The 19,292-nt window shown below is 38.1% G+C and overlaps 1 protein-coding gene across 1 annotated transcript in view; it reads right to left on the bottom strand.

The window, feature by feature from the left end:
- Positions 1-5,080: 5,080 nt before the first annotated feature.
- The window catches only part of mis18bp1 (MIS18 binding protein 1), a 44,778-nt gene continuing 30,566 nt past the window's right edge, over positions 5,081-19,292 (bottom strand). The window contains exons 11-16 of the mRNA XM_059990606.1: positions 15,535-15,716; positions 13,242-13,378; positions 11,705-11,850; positions 7,423-7,501; positions 7,281-7,335; positions 5,081-5,352 (exon numbers count right to left, since the gene is read on the bottom strand). Coding sequence (XP_059846589.1) covers positions 5,249-5,352; positions 7,281-7,335; positions 7,423-7,501; positions 11,705-11,850; positions 13,242-13,378; positions 15,535-15,716 — 703 coding nt within the window. The 3' untranslated portion in view covers positions 5,081-5,248. The remainder of the gene's footprint in view (positions 5,353-7,280; positions 7,336-7,422; positions 7,502-11,704; positions 11,851-13,241; positions 13,379-15,534; positions 15,717-19,292) is intronic.

The raw sequence follows: 19,292 nt of genomic DNA, 5'->3' as shown, positions 1-19,292 counted from the left end.
ACAGAGGAGCAGGGTGCACTCACTTAATGACAAAAAGATTCTCAAGACGCATTCCCAGCCAAATACTTTACAATGAACACATTTTTGGAATGTCTGATTTTAAAACTATTTGCCAGATTTCGCTGCTGTTGGTGAAATGACCTGGTATGGCAGCCCAGCCGTTGTTGGCACGGCCAGCCCCCGAACCATCGGAGGAGAGGAACGGTGCTTCAGCGCAGTATCATTCATTTGAAGTGACTCTCAGGATTTCATTAAAAAAAAACTCAAATTAAAATTGTTTTTGTAATTATTTAACAATTAATTTAAATAACTTTTCAACAGTTTTTCTATAGCTAGATAGATGCTTTATTGATCCCAAAGGAAACTGCAGTGCCACACTAGCATTACAAGTGCACTGATGTACAAGTACTGTATTAGGAGATATGTAACAAAAAAAAAGAAAAAATAAGTTACCTCAGAACAGTCTTAAGAGGAGGGTGTTAGCACTTCCCTGGCTATAGGATGATCTGTTATAGAGCCCAATGAGTGCTCTTTGGGACAGCGTTGTTGTCCTGATCTATTACTTTTAAGTGTTCCTCTGTTCCATAAAGCTGGCATGCAGAGGGTGAGAAACATTGTCCAGAATTGCCAGGATTTTCATAGGGGCCTTTGTTCTTCCACAGCCTCCAGTGTGTCTAGTTTGACTCCTAAAACAGAGCCAGCCTTTCTGTTGGCATCACCCATGTTGATGCCATTGCCCCAGCACGCCACCACATAGAAGATTGTACTGCTGACAACAGACTGGTAGAACGTGTGAAGGAGAGGCCTGCACACTCCAAAGGACCTCAGCCTCCTCTTAAACATTGAAATCAAACCTGAATCCACCACTTCTCCCCCTCATGTTCTCTTTTCACCATTAACACCCGACTTTCTCAATCAACCTTAGTGGTAAAAGCCCACTTGTATTTACCCTATCTATACCCTTCATATTTTTATACTTCTATCAAATCTCTCATTCTCCTATGCTCTAGGAAACAAAACTATTCCTAAGCTATCCAACTTTTCCCTATAACTTAGGTCCTCAGGTCCTGGCAATATCCTTGTAAATTTTCTCTACTTTTTCAAACTAATTAATACCTTTTCTGTAGGTAGGTAACCAGAACTTTACACAATACTCCAACATCTTAAACATAACATCCCAACTCCTGTAAGCAACACTTGATTTACGAAGGCCAATGTGCCAAAAGATCTCTTTACGGTCCTATCAACTTGTGACGCCATCTTCAATGAATTATGAATCTGTATTTCCAGATTCCTCTGTTCTAGTGAACGTTTCTGTGCTCTACCACTCACTGTGTAAGTCCTATCCTGGTTTGTCTTGCAAAAAGCAACACCTCACACTTGTCTGCATTAAATTCCATTTGCCATTTTTTTTGAGATGGTCCAGATCCTGCTGCAAGCTTTAATAGTCTTCCTTGCTGTCCACTACACCACCAATCTTGGTGTCATCTGCAAATTTGCTGATCCAGTTTACCATGTTATCATCCAGATCATTGATATAGATGACAAACAACAATGGACCCACCATCTATCCCTGAGGCAAACCACTGGCACAAGCCTCCACTCAGAGAGGCCTACCACTCCCATGAAGCCAACATCTAATTCAATTAACCACCTCATCCTGAGTGCGAAGTAAATTAACCTTCAGATCAACCTCTGATGAGAGGCAGTGATTGCGTGGATAGTCAGAGGTTTTTCCCAGGGCTGAAATGGTTGCCACAAGAAGACACAGGTTTAAGGTGCTGGGGAGTAGGTACAGAGGTAAGTTTTTTACTCAGAGAGTGGTGAGTGCGTGGTGTGGGCTGCCGGCAACGGTGGTGGAAGTGGATACGATAGGGTCTTTTAAGAGACTTTTGGATAGGTACATGGAGCTTAGAAAAATAGAGGGCTATACATAAGCCTAGTAATTTCTAAGGTAGGGACATGTTCGGCACAACTTGGTAGGCTTAAGGGCCTGTATTGTGCTGTAGGTTTTCTGTTTCTTTGTTAACCTCCCTTGCGGGACCTTGCTGAAGTCCATGTCAACAACATCTACTGCCTTGCCTTCATCAACTTCCCTGGTAATTTCCCTGAAAAACTATCAGATTGGTTAGACATGGCCTAGCACATTGACTACCCCGTCAGTCCCTGAATATCCAAATACTTGTATATTTGATCCCTTATCTTAAGTTATTGGAATATCTTCCAATAACTCACCCACTACTGATGTCAGGATCACTGGATTATAATTTTCCAGTGTAATTTTAAAGCCTTTCTTAAAAAAACAGAAGAACATTGGTATCCTCTAATCCTCTGTATTTCACCCATTGACAAGATTGTTTTAAATATCTGCCAGAGCCCCTAAAAAAGTGCAGGATCTAAGGACACAGAATGCCTTGCAGATTCGCTATTCGGAAGACTGATCTTGGAGTCATGTTATTTATTATATACTCTGACTGCATTCAAGAGGCCCTTATGTTCTCTACAATGTTTGTAGCCCTTGATCTAGCTAACCTCCTCTAATACCATCATCACAAGATGTAGAATTGTCTTTATTAGTAAGGGTGGAAATACTTTTCCTGAGAATGGATGATTCAAAGTTTTAGAGCTGATCCCTTCAGGTGACGATGGCACTTTACAATGGATATTCACAGCAGTAGCTGCAACAGTCTTAACTCCCCTCCTTGGTCATGTTCTATCTATAACCACTCATTTTCCACCAAAAGTCTCATTCTCTGCTTTAGTTTGCTACATATTTCCAATAGTGGTAATCAAAATCTCCCCAAATTATATGTCAATGCATTTCTCTTAAAGAGCCAATTTAAACCTCATTTCTTAAGTAATAGTAGCATCTCAGTCCACATTGTTCTTTGTCTTCAAATGATTGGTACCTGCTTTGCGTCGACCTGCGCTACTCAGTGCTCTCTCTTTGCACAAAAAGGAATATAGATTGACACCAGCTTCTGTTATATAACCAAGATTATGAACTGCATCCAGCATATTTATTGAATGGCCAGATCTAACATTTAAACACAACCAAAGTTCTGATATATATGTAGATTGTGCAATTAGACAACAGGAAAATATCACACTATTAAAATTGGTTAAAAGATTATTGATTATTCTACATTTATCTGCAAAAATACACAAAGATAGAGAAACTGCTGACAAACACAGTACTTATGAGAGGACTGGAAAAACTGGCAGGATTCCTATACCTTTACAGAAGCATATGTTGTAAATAGGCTGCTTGAATGTACGTATGGGTTCCTTCCCTCAAATTCAAGAATCTCTTTCAAAGATAAACCAAGCTTTTAGGATGAGCTGACAAAGATGAGTAACCAAAAGTAGTCTTTATTTCAAAGCCAAAATGGAAAAGAACAGAATCAAACTACCACTTTTGCAGTGGAACAACTTTTAGGTCAGGGTATTTTCTTCTGGACTGAATGAAATTACTTCACATTCTGGTTGATAGGATCAGAGAACATATCTGCTTAGACCAATTCTCTACATATCAATTCTGGAAATTATATTTGGCAAATATAAAAACATTAAAAATAGCTTGTAAAAGAAATTTTACAACCAAGTACTTTACCTGGTGTATCCAAGCAAAGGTTCCTAGTTCAGCATTTGTATTTCAGTGAAGCCATTACCTCCTTATGAAAACCAAATAAATTGGAAACAAGTACAAATATTTATATTCCAGTGTAAGAATCAAGCCAAGCCCAATTTGGATTCAGTAATTATGTTCTAGTTCCCACTTCTGATCTCTACATTGAAACTATTTGGTGTTTACCCCTTTTACCTGAGGGGGAAAATACATTTCTTCTCTTTCAATAATCCTCAATACCAATAGACAGATATCCATTCATCTACCCTCTAAAGACATCATTCCCAGACTCCTAACAAGCTTTTACAGTTAAAGTTAGTGAATTGCCCAGATTCTACATGGATATAGCAGCATTAAATTGGCTGAACTAATTCAGGGTGCCTTAAAATGAAAGAAATTTAAGCACAATAGTTAACGTGAAATGCATTCACTATTGCTGTACAAATCTAAAGCCTATTTCTAACTATGTTGGCTAAATTATTTTGGGCTTTCTTGGAACAGTAAGACATTAAAAGAACAATCCTTAAGACCTCTTTTAACTGCTTTAGTAAGAGTTGACCAGAATATCCTAAGGTAATTTCTAACTTTATAGCATCATTTGTTCAAGATTTGATATATATTTGCATTTTCCACATAGTTATGCCTCGTAGCATTACCAGCAAAGAGAGGCTTTAATCCCCTCAGGGAGTACTTTAGAGCAATTCTAACTGAAAATTGTTGCTTGGTATTTGATGGGAGCCTTCCAGAGACAGTAACATTCAGTAAATGGTGAAAAATGTTGTACACTGTGAAGACATATGATGAATATTTCAGTCCTTTGTGCTCTATGATAGCCTCTTGTGGGAGTGGCATTCAACTTTCATGTATCACATTTTCGAGAAGTGCGTTAAGAAGCAAAACAGTGAATTATTTTAAGAATGAGTTGTTTCAAATTAATTTGAATATAACGCAAGGATTACCTTTTCATTTGAATCCTTCCACTCGAATAACTACCACCATTAAGTTTTTGCGTACCAAACCATGAATAAAAAGAGCAATGAAAACTATTTAAAAACAACTAACTTCAATTTCTCTTGCATGATGAATGAAAACAAAATATAACTTGAGAAGCTGCACGTCCCTCCCTTCAGCTATCTGCGTTCTGTTATTGTGGTAGAAATACTGAAGCTTGTTCCTATATGTTTCTTTACCTACATGCCATATATTCACATGTATGCACACTCATATTCAGTCACTTTAACAAGTTAAACCCTGAAGCTGCAGTAACAGTTCATCAAATAATATATTACAAGAGCTGGCCACAAATTATAATTAATGTAGAGTTATCCCAATAATTAGCACACTAATGGAATATTGAAACAAAAAAATAAAAGCAATGAAGATAGATAAATCAGAAATGTTATATTGGAGAGAATATCATACATTTATAACAAACATTACAAAACACTTAAAATTTGATGTTGAATTTATACATTTTATATACATTTTCACTATTTAAAAACCATCAACAGAAGGAACCACAACTTAAATTCCAGTATTTAAATATCACTACATTTCAGAGTCCTATCAACTAAGTAGCTACTCTGAGTCAGGTATTTTAACTTTATCATAAAATAAGATCTATTCCGAATTTGAAAAATAATAATCTTCATCCTCTTTGTCATCATCTGGTTGAACGGTTTTTCTATCCTGGAATAGCTTCGTTATATTGCATTTCTGTTGGCCTGAAAAATATAAAGCCTTAAGTTACATAGGGCATATAACTGCAAATTGACTGAACATTAGATGTGTAGGCTGGTGCACATTTTCCTTATTAGTTTAGTTAGCATTTCAAGCAATGCATCAGTTGTCATTGTTGTTCTTTCATGTTGCTGGGGATAAGAATCCTGACTTACTATAAGATTGGATGAATCAGAATGTTTTAAATAAAACCAGTAAGCCAACAAACATTTGGACCAAGACTGCAGACTCTAGGAGTGTCATTTTCAAATTAGAGCAGAAACTAGACTGATGTCATTGATGGTATGCACAGTGATATTAAATAATGTAGTTCTGAAGAAGGATCAGGGGTTCCAAAACATTAACTCTGTTTCTTGTAGGTGCTGCTGACCCATTGTAGATATCTTCTGGTTTTTAATGTTGCATTTGATGTTTGGTGTGTTCAATGACGTTGACCAATATATAAGGTTACGTTGATACCACTTGTGTAAAACACTTATGCAAGGTCTACTCTCCATCAGAATTGCTGCAGGAATGCATTAAGTGTTCATCCTTCTCGAAGGAGGCATCTTCTGCATCTTGCCATCATTATTGATCATACGATTTTGCATGTACTAGTGGCAAGGTTCCAAATACCATCAGCAGAATCTGCTCACAGGTCCCCACCCCTGACTATCCAGTCATCTGTCTGACCAATCCCACCACACAAATTTCTGTCTGTGAAAGTGTTGCCCAGTCTCCTTGCCATTAACAATGCTTACCATGGGTTGTCATCTGCCAACCTACTCTACAATTACTTTCTGTGTGATGCTCTTTTCTGAAACATACAGTCCAGGAATTTAAGAGCAGGCCATTCAGTCCTACAAGACTGATCCGCCATTGAATAGGATCATGGCTAATCTTTCAATGCTATGTTCTCGATCAATAGGAACAATTGTGCAGACTATTATCTAAATGGGGAGGAGGTTCAAGCATCAGAGGTGCAGAAGGACTTGGGAGTCCTCATGCAAGACTCCCAGGAGGTTAATTTACAAGCTGAGTTTGTGGTAAAGAAGGTAAATGTAATGTTGGCATTTATTTCAAAGGGAATAGAATATAAAAGCAAGGAGATCATCCTGAGCCTTTATAATACACTAGTCAGGCCACACTTGGAATATTGTCAACAGTTTTGGGCCCCATATTTCAGAAAGAATATGTTGTCATTGGACAGAGTCCAGAGGAGGTTCATGAGGATGATTCTGGGAAGGAAGGGGGTTTATAGATGAGGAGCATTTGGCAGCTTTGGGCCTGTACTCACTGGAATTTAGAAGAATGCAGGGGGGTGATCTCATTGAAACTTACTTAATGTTGAAAGGACTGTTTCCTCTGGTGGAGGTATCCAGAACTAGAAGGCACAGCCTCAAAATTGAGGGGTGACCCTTTAGAACAGAGGTAAGGAGGAGTTTTTTTTTAATTTTAGCCAGAGAGTAGTGAATCTGTAGAATGCTCTGCCACAGACTGTGGTGGAGGCCAAGTCTGTGGGTATATTTAAGGCAGAAGTTGATTGTTTCCTGATCGGTCAGGGCATCAAAAGATATGGTGAGAAGGCAGGTGTATGGGGTTGAACGGGATCTAGGATCAGCCATGATGGAATGGCAGAGACTTGATGGGCTGAATGGCCCAATTCTGCTCCTATGTCTTATGCAGTTTGGTCTAAGTATAATTTCAGATCCACAGCAATGGGTTGCACTCAATTAGGCCATGAAATAATTGAACCAGCTACTTTGTTCACAGAGCAAAGTCAACAATATTGGCCTTACTGTCATTTTGGTATTCTACTAAAAATTCAAAACTACTTCTTGGTCCAAAGGCAAAACTTACCTTTGCATTTAGTTTACTGACATGTGGGATAAAATTGAAAAGATGAAATCTTTAAAAAATGCAGTATTCTTACCTTCCGTTACACGTGATGATTTAAGTCTGTATGGTGTCATTAAGAATGTTTGTTTCTGAAATAAGAATAATAAAGAAATTGAGTTCTTGAGCTGTATGCATTTTAAACATTTACATACAAAATTTAGTTATTTGCTTCCTACCGACTTCTTCTTGACTTTGGACCAGTTCTTCATTTTGGATTTTTTTTGTAATTGATGCACATATTTGTCATTACTTGCACTGTAACATATAATAAACGTTATTCAAAATATGGTATATATCATACTTTTAAAGTATGAACTTATGAAAATACTCGTTTATAATTCAAAATTATGAAAACTATACAAATCTTTCACATTTTTATGACAATTTCTTGATTTTTTTAAAGTAATAGAAGTAGTAAAGCCAAGTACATGTGCTGATGTTAAAACCTACATATGAACTAATATCAAAGTCAATAAAACTGGAGGAGAAAAGAAAAAATGGTTGGCATTGGATAAAAAGACTAGAACATTGAAAAAATAAGATTATTGTCACTTTTAACTCCACCATTCAATAAATGTGGCTGATCATCTAAATTCCCGACCTTGTTAATTGTTCTCTCCCCATATCCTTTAATCTCCTCAGCTGTTAGAACAACCTCTAATGACATCTTAAATGCATTTGGCCTCAACTGCATTCAATGGTTAAGAATTATGTAGCTTTACCTTTCTTGCCGGAAGAAATTAAATCCCTAAATTTCTTACTTCACAACTATACACTGTAACCTCAAGTTCCCAACACAGGAATATACTTTCCAAATTTAGTCTATCCAGTCCATATATGTTTCAGTGAGACTCCCTCTCATTCTTCTAAGATGCTGCAAATGTAGTGAAAGACCACACCATAGATGGCAATGGCAAAGCTTAAAGGAGTGAGATAGACTGGCTGGTTGAGTGGTGTTGTAACCTTTCACTCAGTATCAGCAAGATCAAGGAATTGTGTGTGCACCTTAGGAAGGGGAGTCGGGAGAATACACACTCGTCCTTGTTGAGGGGTCAGTGGCAGAAAGAGTGAGCAGCTTCAAATTGCTGTGCATCTACACTGCAGAGGACCTATTATGGCCTCCAGCAACTGTGCTTCATTAGAAGAGATCTGGCAGGTTATTAGCAAATCTCTACTGATATACAGTGGACAGCATTCGGAGTGGATGCATCGGAGCTTGGTACCGAGTATCATTGCGAAGGATTGCAAGAGGCTGCAGATGGTCACAGACGCAGCCATTTCCATCACAGGCACAACCCTCCCTCCTATCATGGACATCTTCAAGAGCTGGTGCCTCAAGAGGGTGACACTCATCATTAAAGAGTCTCACCTTCTGTGTCATTGCCTCTTCATGGTACTACCATCAGGGAGGAGGTACAGGAGCCTGAAGACCTGCACACAATGTTTTTAGGGACTGTTTCTCCTCCTCTGCCATCAGACTTCAGAACAATTCATGTATGAATGAAAATAATTCACTATTCATCTTTTACACTATTTACTTTTGCAACTTACAGTAACTTTTATGTCTTGCACTGTATGCATGTCAATGATAATAAACCTAATTCTAATCCTTAGCACTTTGAGCTCACTCTGCCATTGAATATTATGGTTCCCTTAGCATTATTGATATTAAGATCATAAATAGGATCAATGGCTCAGAATCCAGGGCCCCAAGACTGGGATCAGAAAAAATCTCCATTTTAAATGGTGAACTTCAGAGACAATGCCCGCTTGTTTTAGGTTCTCCAACCAAAAGAATCAGCAAATAGACTTAAGATCCATCGGTCCTTTTCTTTATGTCTCCATCTGATTATCTCCTGTTTTATAAATACCTATGAACATAAAAAATACAGCGCAAAAACAGGCCCATTGGCCCCAAAATGTCTGCGCTGACCCTACTGTTAAATTAATCCACATATCTATACGACCTTTATCCCCTGCTTGTTCATAGGTCTAAGTGCATCTTTAATCTTGCCATCATATTTGCTTTCACCACTTTCAGGCATCTACTAAACATACACTGAATAAAAGAAACCTGCTTTGGTAAAATCCTTCAAACTCCCTCCCCCCCCTCACTTAGAGCTATGCTTAGAGTATCTCTACCCTAGCAGAAAGGCTCTGGTTATTCATGCTTCTCATAGCTTTACATAGTTCTGGCAAGTCACCCCTCAGCTGCCAATGCTCCATGGAAAGCAATCCAAGTTTGTCCAAGCTTTCTTTATAGGCATTACTCTCCCTAACCCAGGCAACATCTTGATGGATAGACACAAGAGATTCTGCAGATGCTGGCAATCCAGAGCAACACACACAAAATGTTGGAGGAACTCAGCAGCTTGGAAATGAATAAACAGTCGACATTTCAGGCCAAGTCCCTTCTTCAGGACTGGAAGGAAGGGTAAGATGCCAGAATAAAAAGGTTGGGGGGAGGGGAGTAGGTCTTGCTAGAATAATTGGTGAAGCCAGATGTGTGGAAAAGGAATGGGCCCAGAGAAAAAGGGATCTGTCAGGAGAGGAGAGTGGACCATGGCAGAAAAGGAAGAAGAGGGGCGGTGGGGGAGGTGATAGGCAGGTTTATTGACCAGGCGCAGTGAAAAGCATGTCCTGCACACTGCTCATACAGATCAAGGTAAAACAATAACAGCCTTGAGCCTGGTGGTACATGCTTTCAAGCTTTTGTTTCTTCTGAATTGACTCAAAGGCAAATGCATCTTTTGGTGACGGAGAGCAAAACTGCACACAGTAGATCAACTGATTCACCAGAGCCTGTATAATATGTATCTCAAAACTTCTTTATCATTGGACTCCAACTCCTTTACAAGGAGTCAAAACTGTGTTTATCATCTTGATTGATGACTGCACATGCACATTTATGAACCATGAGTCAGCTGTGAAGGATACAGTGTTTACTACCTTCTCACCTTATTAGCTCAGCTTGCATCACTAGCAGAATCTACCTTCTTCTCAGTGCACTTTCCCTCCTGTCATCATCCAATAACGTAGATGTCAATAGCAGCAACTTAGTGTTGAAGTGGCACACTACTAGGAACTCTTTGCCAACTTGAATACTACACTTCTATATCTATATTTTTCTGTTCTTTCACTCATCCTGTTCATGGTAATATGACACCTATTGTGAGGTATGCAACTAAACACTCTTTCGAAGTCCAGATATGTTATATGCACTAATTCTCACTTATTCACCCATAAGATTCAGCAGCAGAATTAGGCCATTCAGCCCATCAAGTCTGCGCTGTCATTGCATCATGGCTGATTTATTATTCCTCTCAACCCCAATTATCCTGGCTTTCCCCTGTAACTTTTGATGCCCTGACTAATTAAGAACCTATCAACTTCCGTTTTAACTATACCCAATGACTTGGCTTCTGCAGCCGCCTTTGGCAATGAATTCCACGGATTCACCACCCTCTGGCTAATGAAATTCATTCTCATCTCCTTTCCTGTATTAGGACAACCTGTTAATTACACCTTCAATGAATTCTATAATAAACTCATTAAACATATATTTTCCTTCATATAGCTATGTTGACTCTGACTAATCAAATTAATGATGTTCTACTGTTAAGAGATGTCCATGTAATTAAAAGCTTTGTGTTTCTACATTTATTTACACATCTAAACATAAGAAGAGAATGTGTACTAGGAAGACAGATATCGGAAATAATAAGCAATCTAATTATATTTCACAATGTAGTACTTATTCTATCGCAATGGAGGACCTGAGCACCTCAAGCCTGGCACACCACTGAAATTGATCACGGCTGATCAATGCTGGCCTCAACTTATTTTCCGTATCAGTTCCCCATAATACCCTGGCTAGGATGGCAAGTATAGGAGGACTGCAGCAACTGTTTCAACCAGAAACAGATTGCTCAGATTCTTTGGTTTGTCTTGGCATCAGTTGGATGCCGTCTGCCCCTTAATTCATTTGGCTGCACAGTCTTTTCTGGTACATGCTCAAGAGACAGCACCATTATGAAACATCCACGCTGGGAGAACTGTGCTACCATGGGGAAAGAGAGCAGCTTCTGTAATATTTATCAGGAGGTGATGAGGGAAAATGTTGAATCAACACTTGCAAGTGCTGCTAATCTCTGACAGTGGCCTGCCTTCACTGGCTAGGGTGCAGCCCTAAGCCCCATCACTTAGTGCTAAGTAGAAGCACTGCTTGTTACAGCACACTCAGTGCCATCAATCACAGGCAACCTCTCTGGACAGAGACACGAGGGCAAATCTTTGATTGTATTAGGCTCTCCGAGCAAAATGGCTGTCATATTATGATCACTTTAAACACAGATTCCATCGGCATTTTCATTGCTGAGAAGGCAACTTGCATGCTAAGCAATGTACTTATTTATAAAGACCCATGGTAGCAGTAATATGTACTGTTGTATTAATTACCCATCAGTGGGAGCTAACATTCGAGGACTGATGTGATTCCACTGTGGCGTTTTTGCTATAGGAAAGATGATTGAAGATGGAGTAGTTGGATTTGCCTGAAGTTTGAAAAAATCATCTCCATCTTCTTGGCCCGAAAAACTTGGAAGCTGCAATACAGTTACAAAAAGGGGAAAAATATTTTTGAAATTCTAAATTTGTAGGTTAAGAAATTTGTGATCTAAGTTTTTATTTGCATGCTGCAACTTTATTCAAAATTCAATAATTCGCATCATAATGATTGTCTTTTTGTTACTTTAATTTTTCAATTTATCCCAATACAGTTTATATAAAACCACACTTTAATAATATGTTTATCTAGACTGAATAAACCTGGTAGAGGTTAAGAAAACAAAAGAAGGTCTAAATGAGCTAAGCTCTAAGAGCTCCGTTTTAATAGTCTTGGGTACAAAAATGTCTAACACTAAACACACTGGAAATATTACTGTACATCTGCTTTCTAGATGGAGTTGTACATAGCTTACATTCAAGAAATTATTTCTTTGTTGTATAATTTTACTGATTGTTGGCTTGTCCACTTATAAAATTGAGAGGGTGGTGACCAAAGCCTGTAATAAATGATAATGTCTAACCCACTGTAAAAAGATAATTTGGCAATACCAAATCACCGTGAGAGACACAAGATGATTTCTGAATAATTTTAAAGTGCATTTTTATGTGGCATCTTTGGTGAATTGTGTCACTGCCACTTCCAATTAAAAATGCTCAAAACCACTTTTAGCAGGAATAATTTGCTGATGGTGCTCTGGCTATTGTCCATTTCATATTTCCTTATGACATTAAAAGGAAGCCATTAAGTCCATTAAATCTACATCATTTGACAGGACAATCCTAAAACCACTAATTTTTTTCTTGAATCTATTTTCCCCAAACTGGCATCTACCCTTCCTAGATTTGATAACTTACTTACATACTGGAGGCAATTTACAGTGGCCAATTAACCTACCAACCAGCACGTTATTGGGATGTAAGAGAAAAATGGAGCACCTAATGGAAACCTGAATACTACAGTTTCTTCCTACATCCCAAAGAAATAGGTACAGGAAGAACATGCAAATTGGATGGAGGCCACATAAGAGATCAGGACTGAAACCAGGTTGATAGAAACACAAGGCAGCAACTCTACTAAAGTAGCAATTTGTGCTTCATATTTGCCCATCTTATAGCTTGAAAGGCTGAACTAGGGGCTGAAATGTGTGGTGTAGAGATACGTATGTCTTCACTCTTTACCATCATAGCATCATCAGAGCTATGCTTGTGAAGACTATAATTCACAATCATTTTTAAATGTCCTGCAACATGAAGTGCACAGATATAAATTTGTCTTTCCATTTTGTCCACAATTTTTCAGCTGCATATTCAATTGAAGAAGACATTTTATAATCCTGGTCCAATAGAAACAGCAGTAGATAGAAGAATTTAGTTAGAATACTTCAACATTTTACAATAATTGAAGATTTTTTTGAATGAGTGTCCAAACCTTTATTCTTTTATGCTGAAATTCTGTATCATTGAAAAGATCTTCACGATCATCCTTAGGAATATGTTCTAGGAAAGACCTTACTTGCTGCTTTCTTTTCAGTGTTCCAGCCCGTGCAGTAATTTTCTTGGGTTCCTCTATGGAAATACCATTCATTAAATAATTAGGGCACATTTGGTTAACTTGCCTAATCATACAATCTTGTATGAAGATTAATTCTCATAACTATATGGTAGTTGCATTTTAAAACTAATAGAAGCTCAAAATGAACGTATGAATATACAACATACTGCTATACACAATTTAATCTTTTTAGAATCAAATCTGTTCTGAATGTTTTAGCTGAATTTTTAATTGTTTTCTTTATTGTAGAGTGGAACGGGTAAAAGGCATTAAAATAGCCCAAGAACAAGTAATCCATCAGTCCAGAAGCACTGATAGCATGTTTCCCAGTGTGTATTGGTGCAAGTTCTTTACCAAATACAGTGAACCATTTTCCTCAAATATATGTGTGTAAATGATTAAGAGTGAGAGAGAGAGTAGAGAGCAACATTATTTAGTGATTCCAATCTTAAAAACAATAGGGAACTGTGATTGCAGTTGTCATCATTTTCCTAGAGTCTAAACCTAAGCTAAGCATGACCTCCCTAGGTTACCACAGAGGTCTGCACCCTAGAATTGTTCAGAATACAAGTAGCTTGCAAGTTGAAAGTACAAATAGCCACTGATATATTTAAAAATACGGGTCAAGTACAGGCAACGTATAGTTAATCTCAACTACTCAGATGTGACCACATAGCAGAAGATGCTTTCAAGCCCATAGTAGCCAGAATCCAATTTCCTACTTCATCCTGAATGTTAAGTGGATGAACCTTCCAGACCAGCTTCCCATGCAGGACTGTCCATTAAGATAAATCCTTACCGAAGTCTATCCTTCAACAAATTTTCTGGTAATCTCCTTGAAAAACTCTATAAGATGGTTAGACATAGAGCCATGTTTACTATCCCCAATTAGACCCTGTCTATCCAAATACCTTTATATCCTATCCTTTAGAATACCTTCCAATAATTTAATCCACAACTGATATCAGGCTCATTGGCCTATAATTTTCCAGCTTTCTTGAACAATGGAACAACAACCAGCTATTCTCCAGGTCTCTGGCACCTCACGTGAGGCCAAAGACATTTTAAGTATCTCTGTTAGGGCCCCCAGCAATTTCTGCACTAGCTCCCACAAGGCTTGAAGAAAAACTTTATCAGGCCCTGGGAACTTTTCCACCCTAGTTTGCCTCAACACAGCAAGCACCTTCTCTTCTATAATCTGGATATAGTCCATATTGTTATTACTGTTTGGCCTCAGTTCTATAAACTCCATGTCTGTCTCCAATGTAAATATAGATGCAAATAAAAGATCAATTTTAGATCTTTGGTTACACGCATAGATGACCAATTTTGTTTCCTGCTATCCTTTTGCTCTTAATACATCCGTAGAGGGCTCTGGGATTCTCCTTCACCTTGTCTGCCACAGCAACCTCATGCCTTCTTTCATGCCTACTGATTTCCCTCTTAAGTGTTCGCTTCCTTTTCTTATATTCCTCAAGTGCCTTATTTGTTCCACGCTGGCTATACCTGCAATGCACCTCCTTCTTTTTAACTAAAGCATCAATATCTCTTGAAAATCAAGGTTCCCTAAACCCGTTAGGCTTGCCTTTTTTAAACAGAACATAAACTCAGTGGCCATTTGTTAGGGACAACGGCTTGTTAATACAAATATTTAAACAGCCAATCAAGTAGCAGTAACTTGAGAGGTTCAGTTGTTCAGACCAAACATCAGAATGGGGAAAAATATGACCTAAGTAAGTTGGATTGTGAAATGATTGTTGGTGCCAGATGGGGTGGTTTCAGTATCTCAGAAACTGTTGCTCTTAGTATTGTTATGCACAATAGTCTGTAGAGTTAACAGAGAATGGTGTGATAAACAAGAAAAATTCTAGTGAGTGGCAGTTCTGTAGGTGAAAAACACCTCATTAATGACAGGAGTCAGAGGGGGAATGGCCAGACTGGTTTAAATTGACAGGAAGGTGACAGAAATGTTTTACAACAGTGATGTGTAAAAGAGCAGCTCTGAATGCATAACGTGTTGAACCTTGAAGTGCATCAGGTTCTACTCCTGACCCTAATAAAGTGGCCACTGAGTGTACACACTCAGTCCTCTCAAAATTTCACTCTTGAGGGGCTCCCACTTATCAAGCATCCCTTTGTCAATACAATTTAATAAGTTTAATATTCTAACCTTGCTTGTTTTCATTACTGGAGCTCTTTTTCTTCTTCTGTTTCACTTCAGATATTTTGCACAATTTAGGCTGTTGCTCAGATAGGTACTTCTGTTGGCACTCTTCAGCAGAACGTGTACCGACAGATGCTGCCACATCTTCCCAGAAACCATGTTTATGTTTTGGCAATGCTGCAATGGTTCTATTGGGACAGAGATCATAGACGAGCAAAATAATACAAATGTATAATAAAATTTTTTAAAAATGTGTATCTTCCACATATTGCTGGAAAGAAGCAGTAATAAATCAAAGGAGAGAAGACCTAAACACCCATATAAGATATATAAAGGTGATTTGTGTCTTGCTGATAACCAACAGTAATCTAAAAGACTGGAGGCACCCATGCTAAAGTGTCAATTTTTCAAAATATTTCCTTAAAAAAGAGGATTATTTTGGATTTTCCTGTCAGATTTAAAGAATGAAGACTTAAGAGCAATTTATGGAACTTGCTCCTTTCAACAATGAAGGCAATAATAAACTCCATCACCCAGGACATGCCATCTTCTCATTGCTACTGTTACGTACCCACAGTTTGAACACGGGACAGTGGGATGATGTAATTGTCTCTTGACCGTGGGGTGATGTTATGTCACGTGATGGCACGTTCCAAACGGTATTTAATCCAAACCCGCGGTCTGTGACGCAGTTCTCATTTTAATTTTTGTCCAATGTTGTTGTTCCCTTTCGGAGGTGTGGAGGCTCCACCGGTTTTGTTTGTTGCACGTTTATTTTTCCCTCACAGTCCAGTATCGGAGAGTGAAGGCATTACCAGAGTTATCCAAGTTCAAAGGATTGGATAAAGTTAATGTTGTTCAGCGTTCTGAGGAACGATAGACCGTTGTGACTTTGTTCAGGAATTGTGGCATGCACATTTGAGTTAAACCCCTGCAAGTTCAGGAAGGTTTGTGCAGTGACCACCCTCCAGTCAAAAGGTCAGTTCCTTCTATTTCCTCATGATTTCTGTGAACAAGGCATCTCCTGGCTGTGGAATTGGCAGATCGTCGATACTTCAAAAGAATTGTTTGTTTCGGGGAAGTCTCTCCTTACTGACTGTATAAGTCACATGGACTTCTGAACTTATCACTTTAAGTTTGTGCTTGGATGAGAACTCGTTAAGAACAGTTTCTAAGTTTGAACGTTATGCCGCCTAACTGTTAACTTCCGGTTAAGTTAGTTGTTTGTTTTCTTTTCTAAGTTTGAGCAGAGGTTAGTAAATCTCGGGATTTGTTTTAACTCCTGTCTCAGTTTCATATTCATTGCTGCTGCATTCGTAACACTACCATCAGGAAGAAGGTACAGTATCCTGAGGGCACGCACTCAGTGATTCAGGGACAGCTCCTTCCCCTCTGCCATCCAATTTCTGAAAGGTCACTGAGCCCATGAACACTAGCTCACTACTTTTTTATTTCTAATTTTGCTCTAGTTATATATATAGGAAATATTGAGCAAGATACACAAATTGCAGGAGTAACTCAGCAAGTCAGACAGCCTTCCCTCACTTTTTTATCTGGCTTTTGCCTCCTTACTTTCCAGTCCTGATAAAAGTTGACAGCCCAAAATGTCAAATGTGTATTCTCCTCCATAGGTGCTGCCTGACTTGCTCAGTGAAGGTAATTATGCAGGTTTCTATATTTTAACAACTTTCACTGTGCTTGCTGGCAAGAGCTTTGCTGCTTAACAAAGAGGAGGGGATCCGATATGGATGTTTCAGATCAATGAATTCTGTTAAAAGCTTGTTAAACTTACTAGCACCATTCTTGCTTCATTAGTCAATCTATCATGACTCAGTGGGAAAGTGCAGGGTCAGTTCATTTGAAAGTCTGTTCAATATTCTGAATCAATGGTGAAATTAGACCAATGTGCAGTATAAACAATAGTATATACATAATGCACCTGCTGGCTATCAATCACCCCGTTGCTTCCAGAAATCATCCAGAATCCCTAGGCTCTAATTCAGTGAGACTCAAGAACATGTGTTCTGTTGAAGCTTGAAATATTGGAGATTTATGAAAAACGATAATCAATTGCTCACAGATTTTCAGGAGTTGGAAAACACTCTGTAACTCCAATTGTAAAACACGTTAAAGAATTTTATTATCTAATCAGGTAGTATTGGGTCAGTTCAAGGAGATCTATGATCTTCCAATTTTAGATTAATGTAGAGATTGGTAATTTCAGGAAAATTGTCTGAAAAAGGAAAGATGATAATCTCTGCAGGGAGATCACTTGAGTAATGTGATGAATTCTGATAGGGATTGGAGCATAATTGGAGACAAATAATTACACGGAAAAGCAAAATCTGTTATGAGCTAGTCAGTATAAGAGAGAGTCAGATTAATATATGGCTAAAGGGATGCTGCAGGAGGAGAATTTTAGACTTCTGGATCACTGGTACCATTTTTGAGTAAGGTGGGATCTGTAAAATCTGGGCAGGTTGCAACTGATTTGGCAGAGGAATGGAAACACATCTGGGGAAAAGGTGCCGTTAAATACAGAAGGAAGTTAAGTTCCTCCAGTACACAGAGCAGACAAGGATGACATAAAATACATGGGAATCTTTTGGAAATCTTTATTTTCTACAATTTCTAAAGCTTTGAAAATTAACTTACAACCTAATAGATTGACTGTTCTATTTGGAATAGTTCCGCATCATATTCAGGGTATCTCATCTTAAGGTCAACATGTAATTGCATTTGTTACACTACTGGCAATAAGGGCTATTTTATTAAAATGGAAAGATATTTCTTCCCCTACATTAATTGAATGGTTTTCTCAAGTAATGTTATGTCTTAGTTTGGAAAAAAATTAGAAGTAGAACTTTTGATCCTCGATTTGATTTTGAGAGATGATGGGGTTCTTTTGCCAAAATATTATCATTTAATTTGAAATAAGTTATATGGTTTCCTTCCAATTTTATTTTTTTATTATAAATATGAAATGGCAGTTGATGACTCTTTTTTTATATTTAGATGATGGTCAAACGTATTGCTCTGGGGGCGGGGGGGGGGGGTTGATTCCTAATGGTTTTTTTTCTTTTTTTTTGTAGTTAGTGGGCTTTTTTTTCCTAGTTAGATGGGGTTCTTTTTTCCCCTTCTTTTTCCTATATATATATAAATTTTATTTTCCATTTTTATATTTTATGATCGGTTTTTTTCTTCAGCTTTATTAATTGTATACATATTAATCTGTTGAAGTTTTGTATCATTTTATAGCTGTTGAAGATTACATACCAATAAAAAATTCTAAAAATGAAAATGAAATACACGGGAGGAAAGGAATGCTGATTTAGTCCTGACGAAGGGTCTCGGCCCGAAACGTCGACTGTACTTCTTCCTATAGATGCTGCCTGGCCTGCTGCGTTCCACCAGTATTTTGTGTGTGTTGCTTTATAAGCATGTGGGAATATGACATTGCTGCTATTGCAGTGACATGATTGAAAGAATAGGAATTTCTGCTCAACATTCTGGAACATAAAATCTTCACATAGGACAAAGACAGAATTAACATCAATGTAATATTGGGTAGTAAAGTTGTTCAAACACAACTATCTTCAATCAATGAACAAGGAATTATCTATTTCTCCTTCTGGTAAAACCCACCCCCATCTTCCTCTAATTTGAATTCTGACCTTTCACCTCTTCTCTCTTGTCTATCACTTCCCCCTTGATCCCCTCCTCCTTCCCTTTTTCCTACGGCCCACTCTTCACCTGTATCAGTT

Source organism: Hypanus sabinus, chromosome 2 (assembly GCF_030144855.1).
Source record: "Hypanus sabinus isolate sHypSab1 chromosome 2, sHypSab1.hap1, whole genome shotgun sequence".
NCBI classification, from domain to species: Eukaryota; Metazoa; Chordata; class Chondrichthyes; order Myliobatiformes; family Dasyatidae; genus Hypanus; species Hypanus sabinus.
Note: the sequence above shows the minus strand (reverse complement) of the source record. Positions and strands in the feature narration are given on the sequence as shown.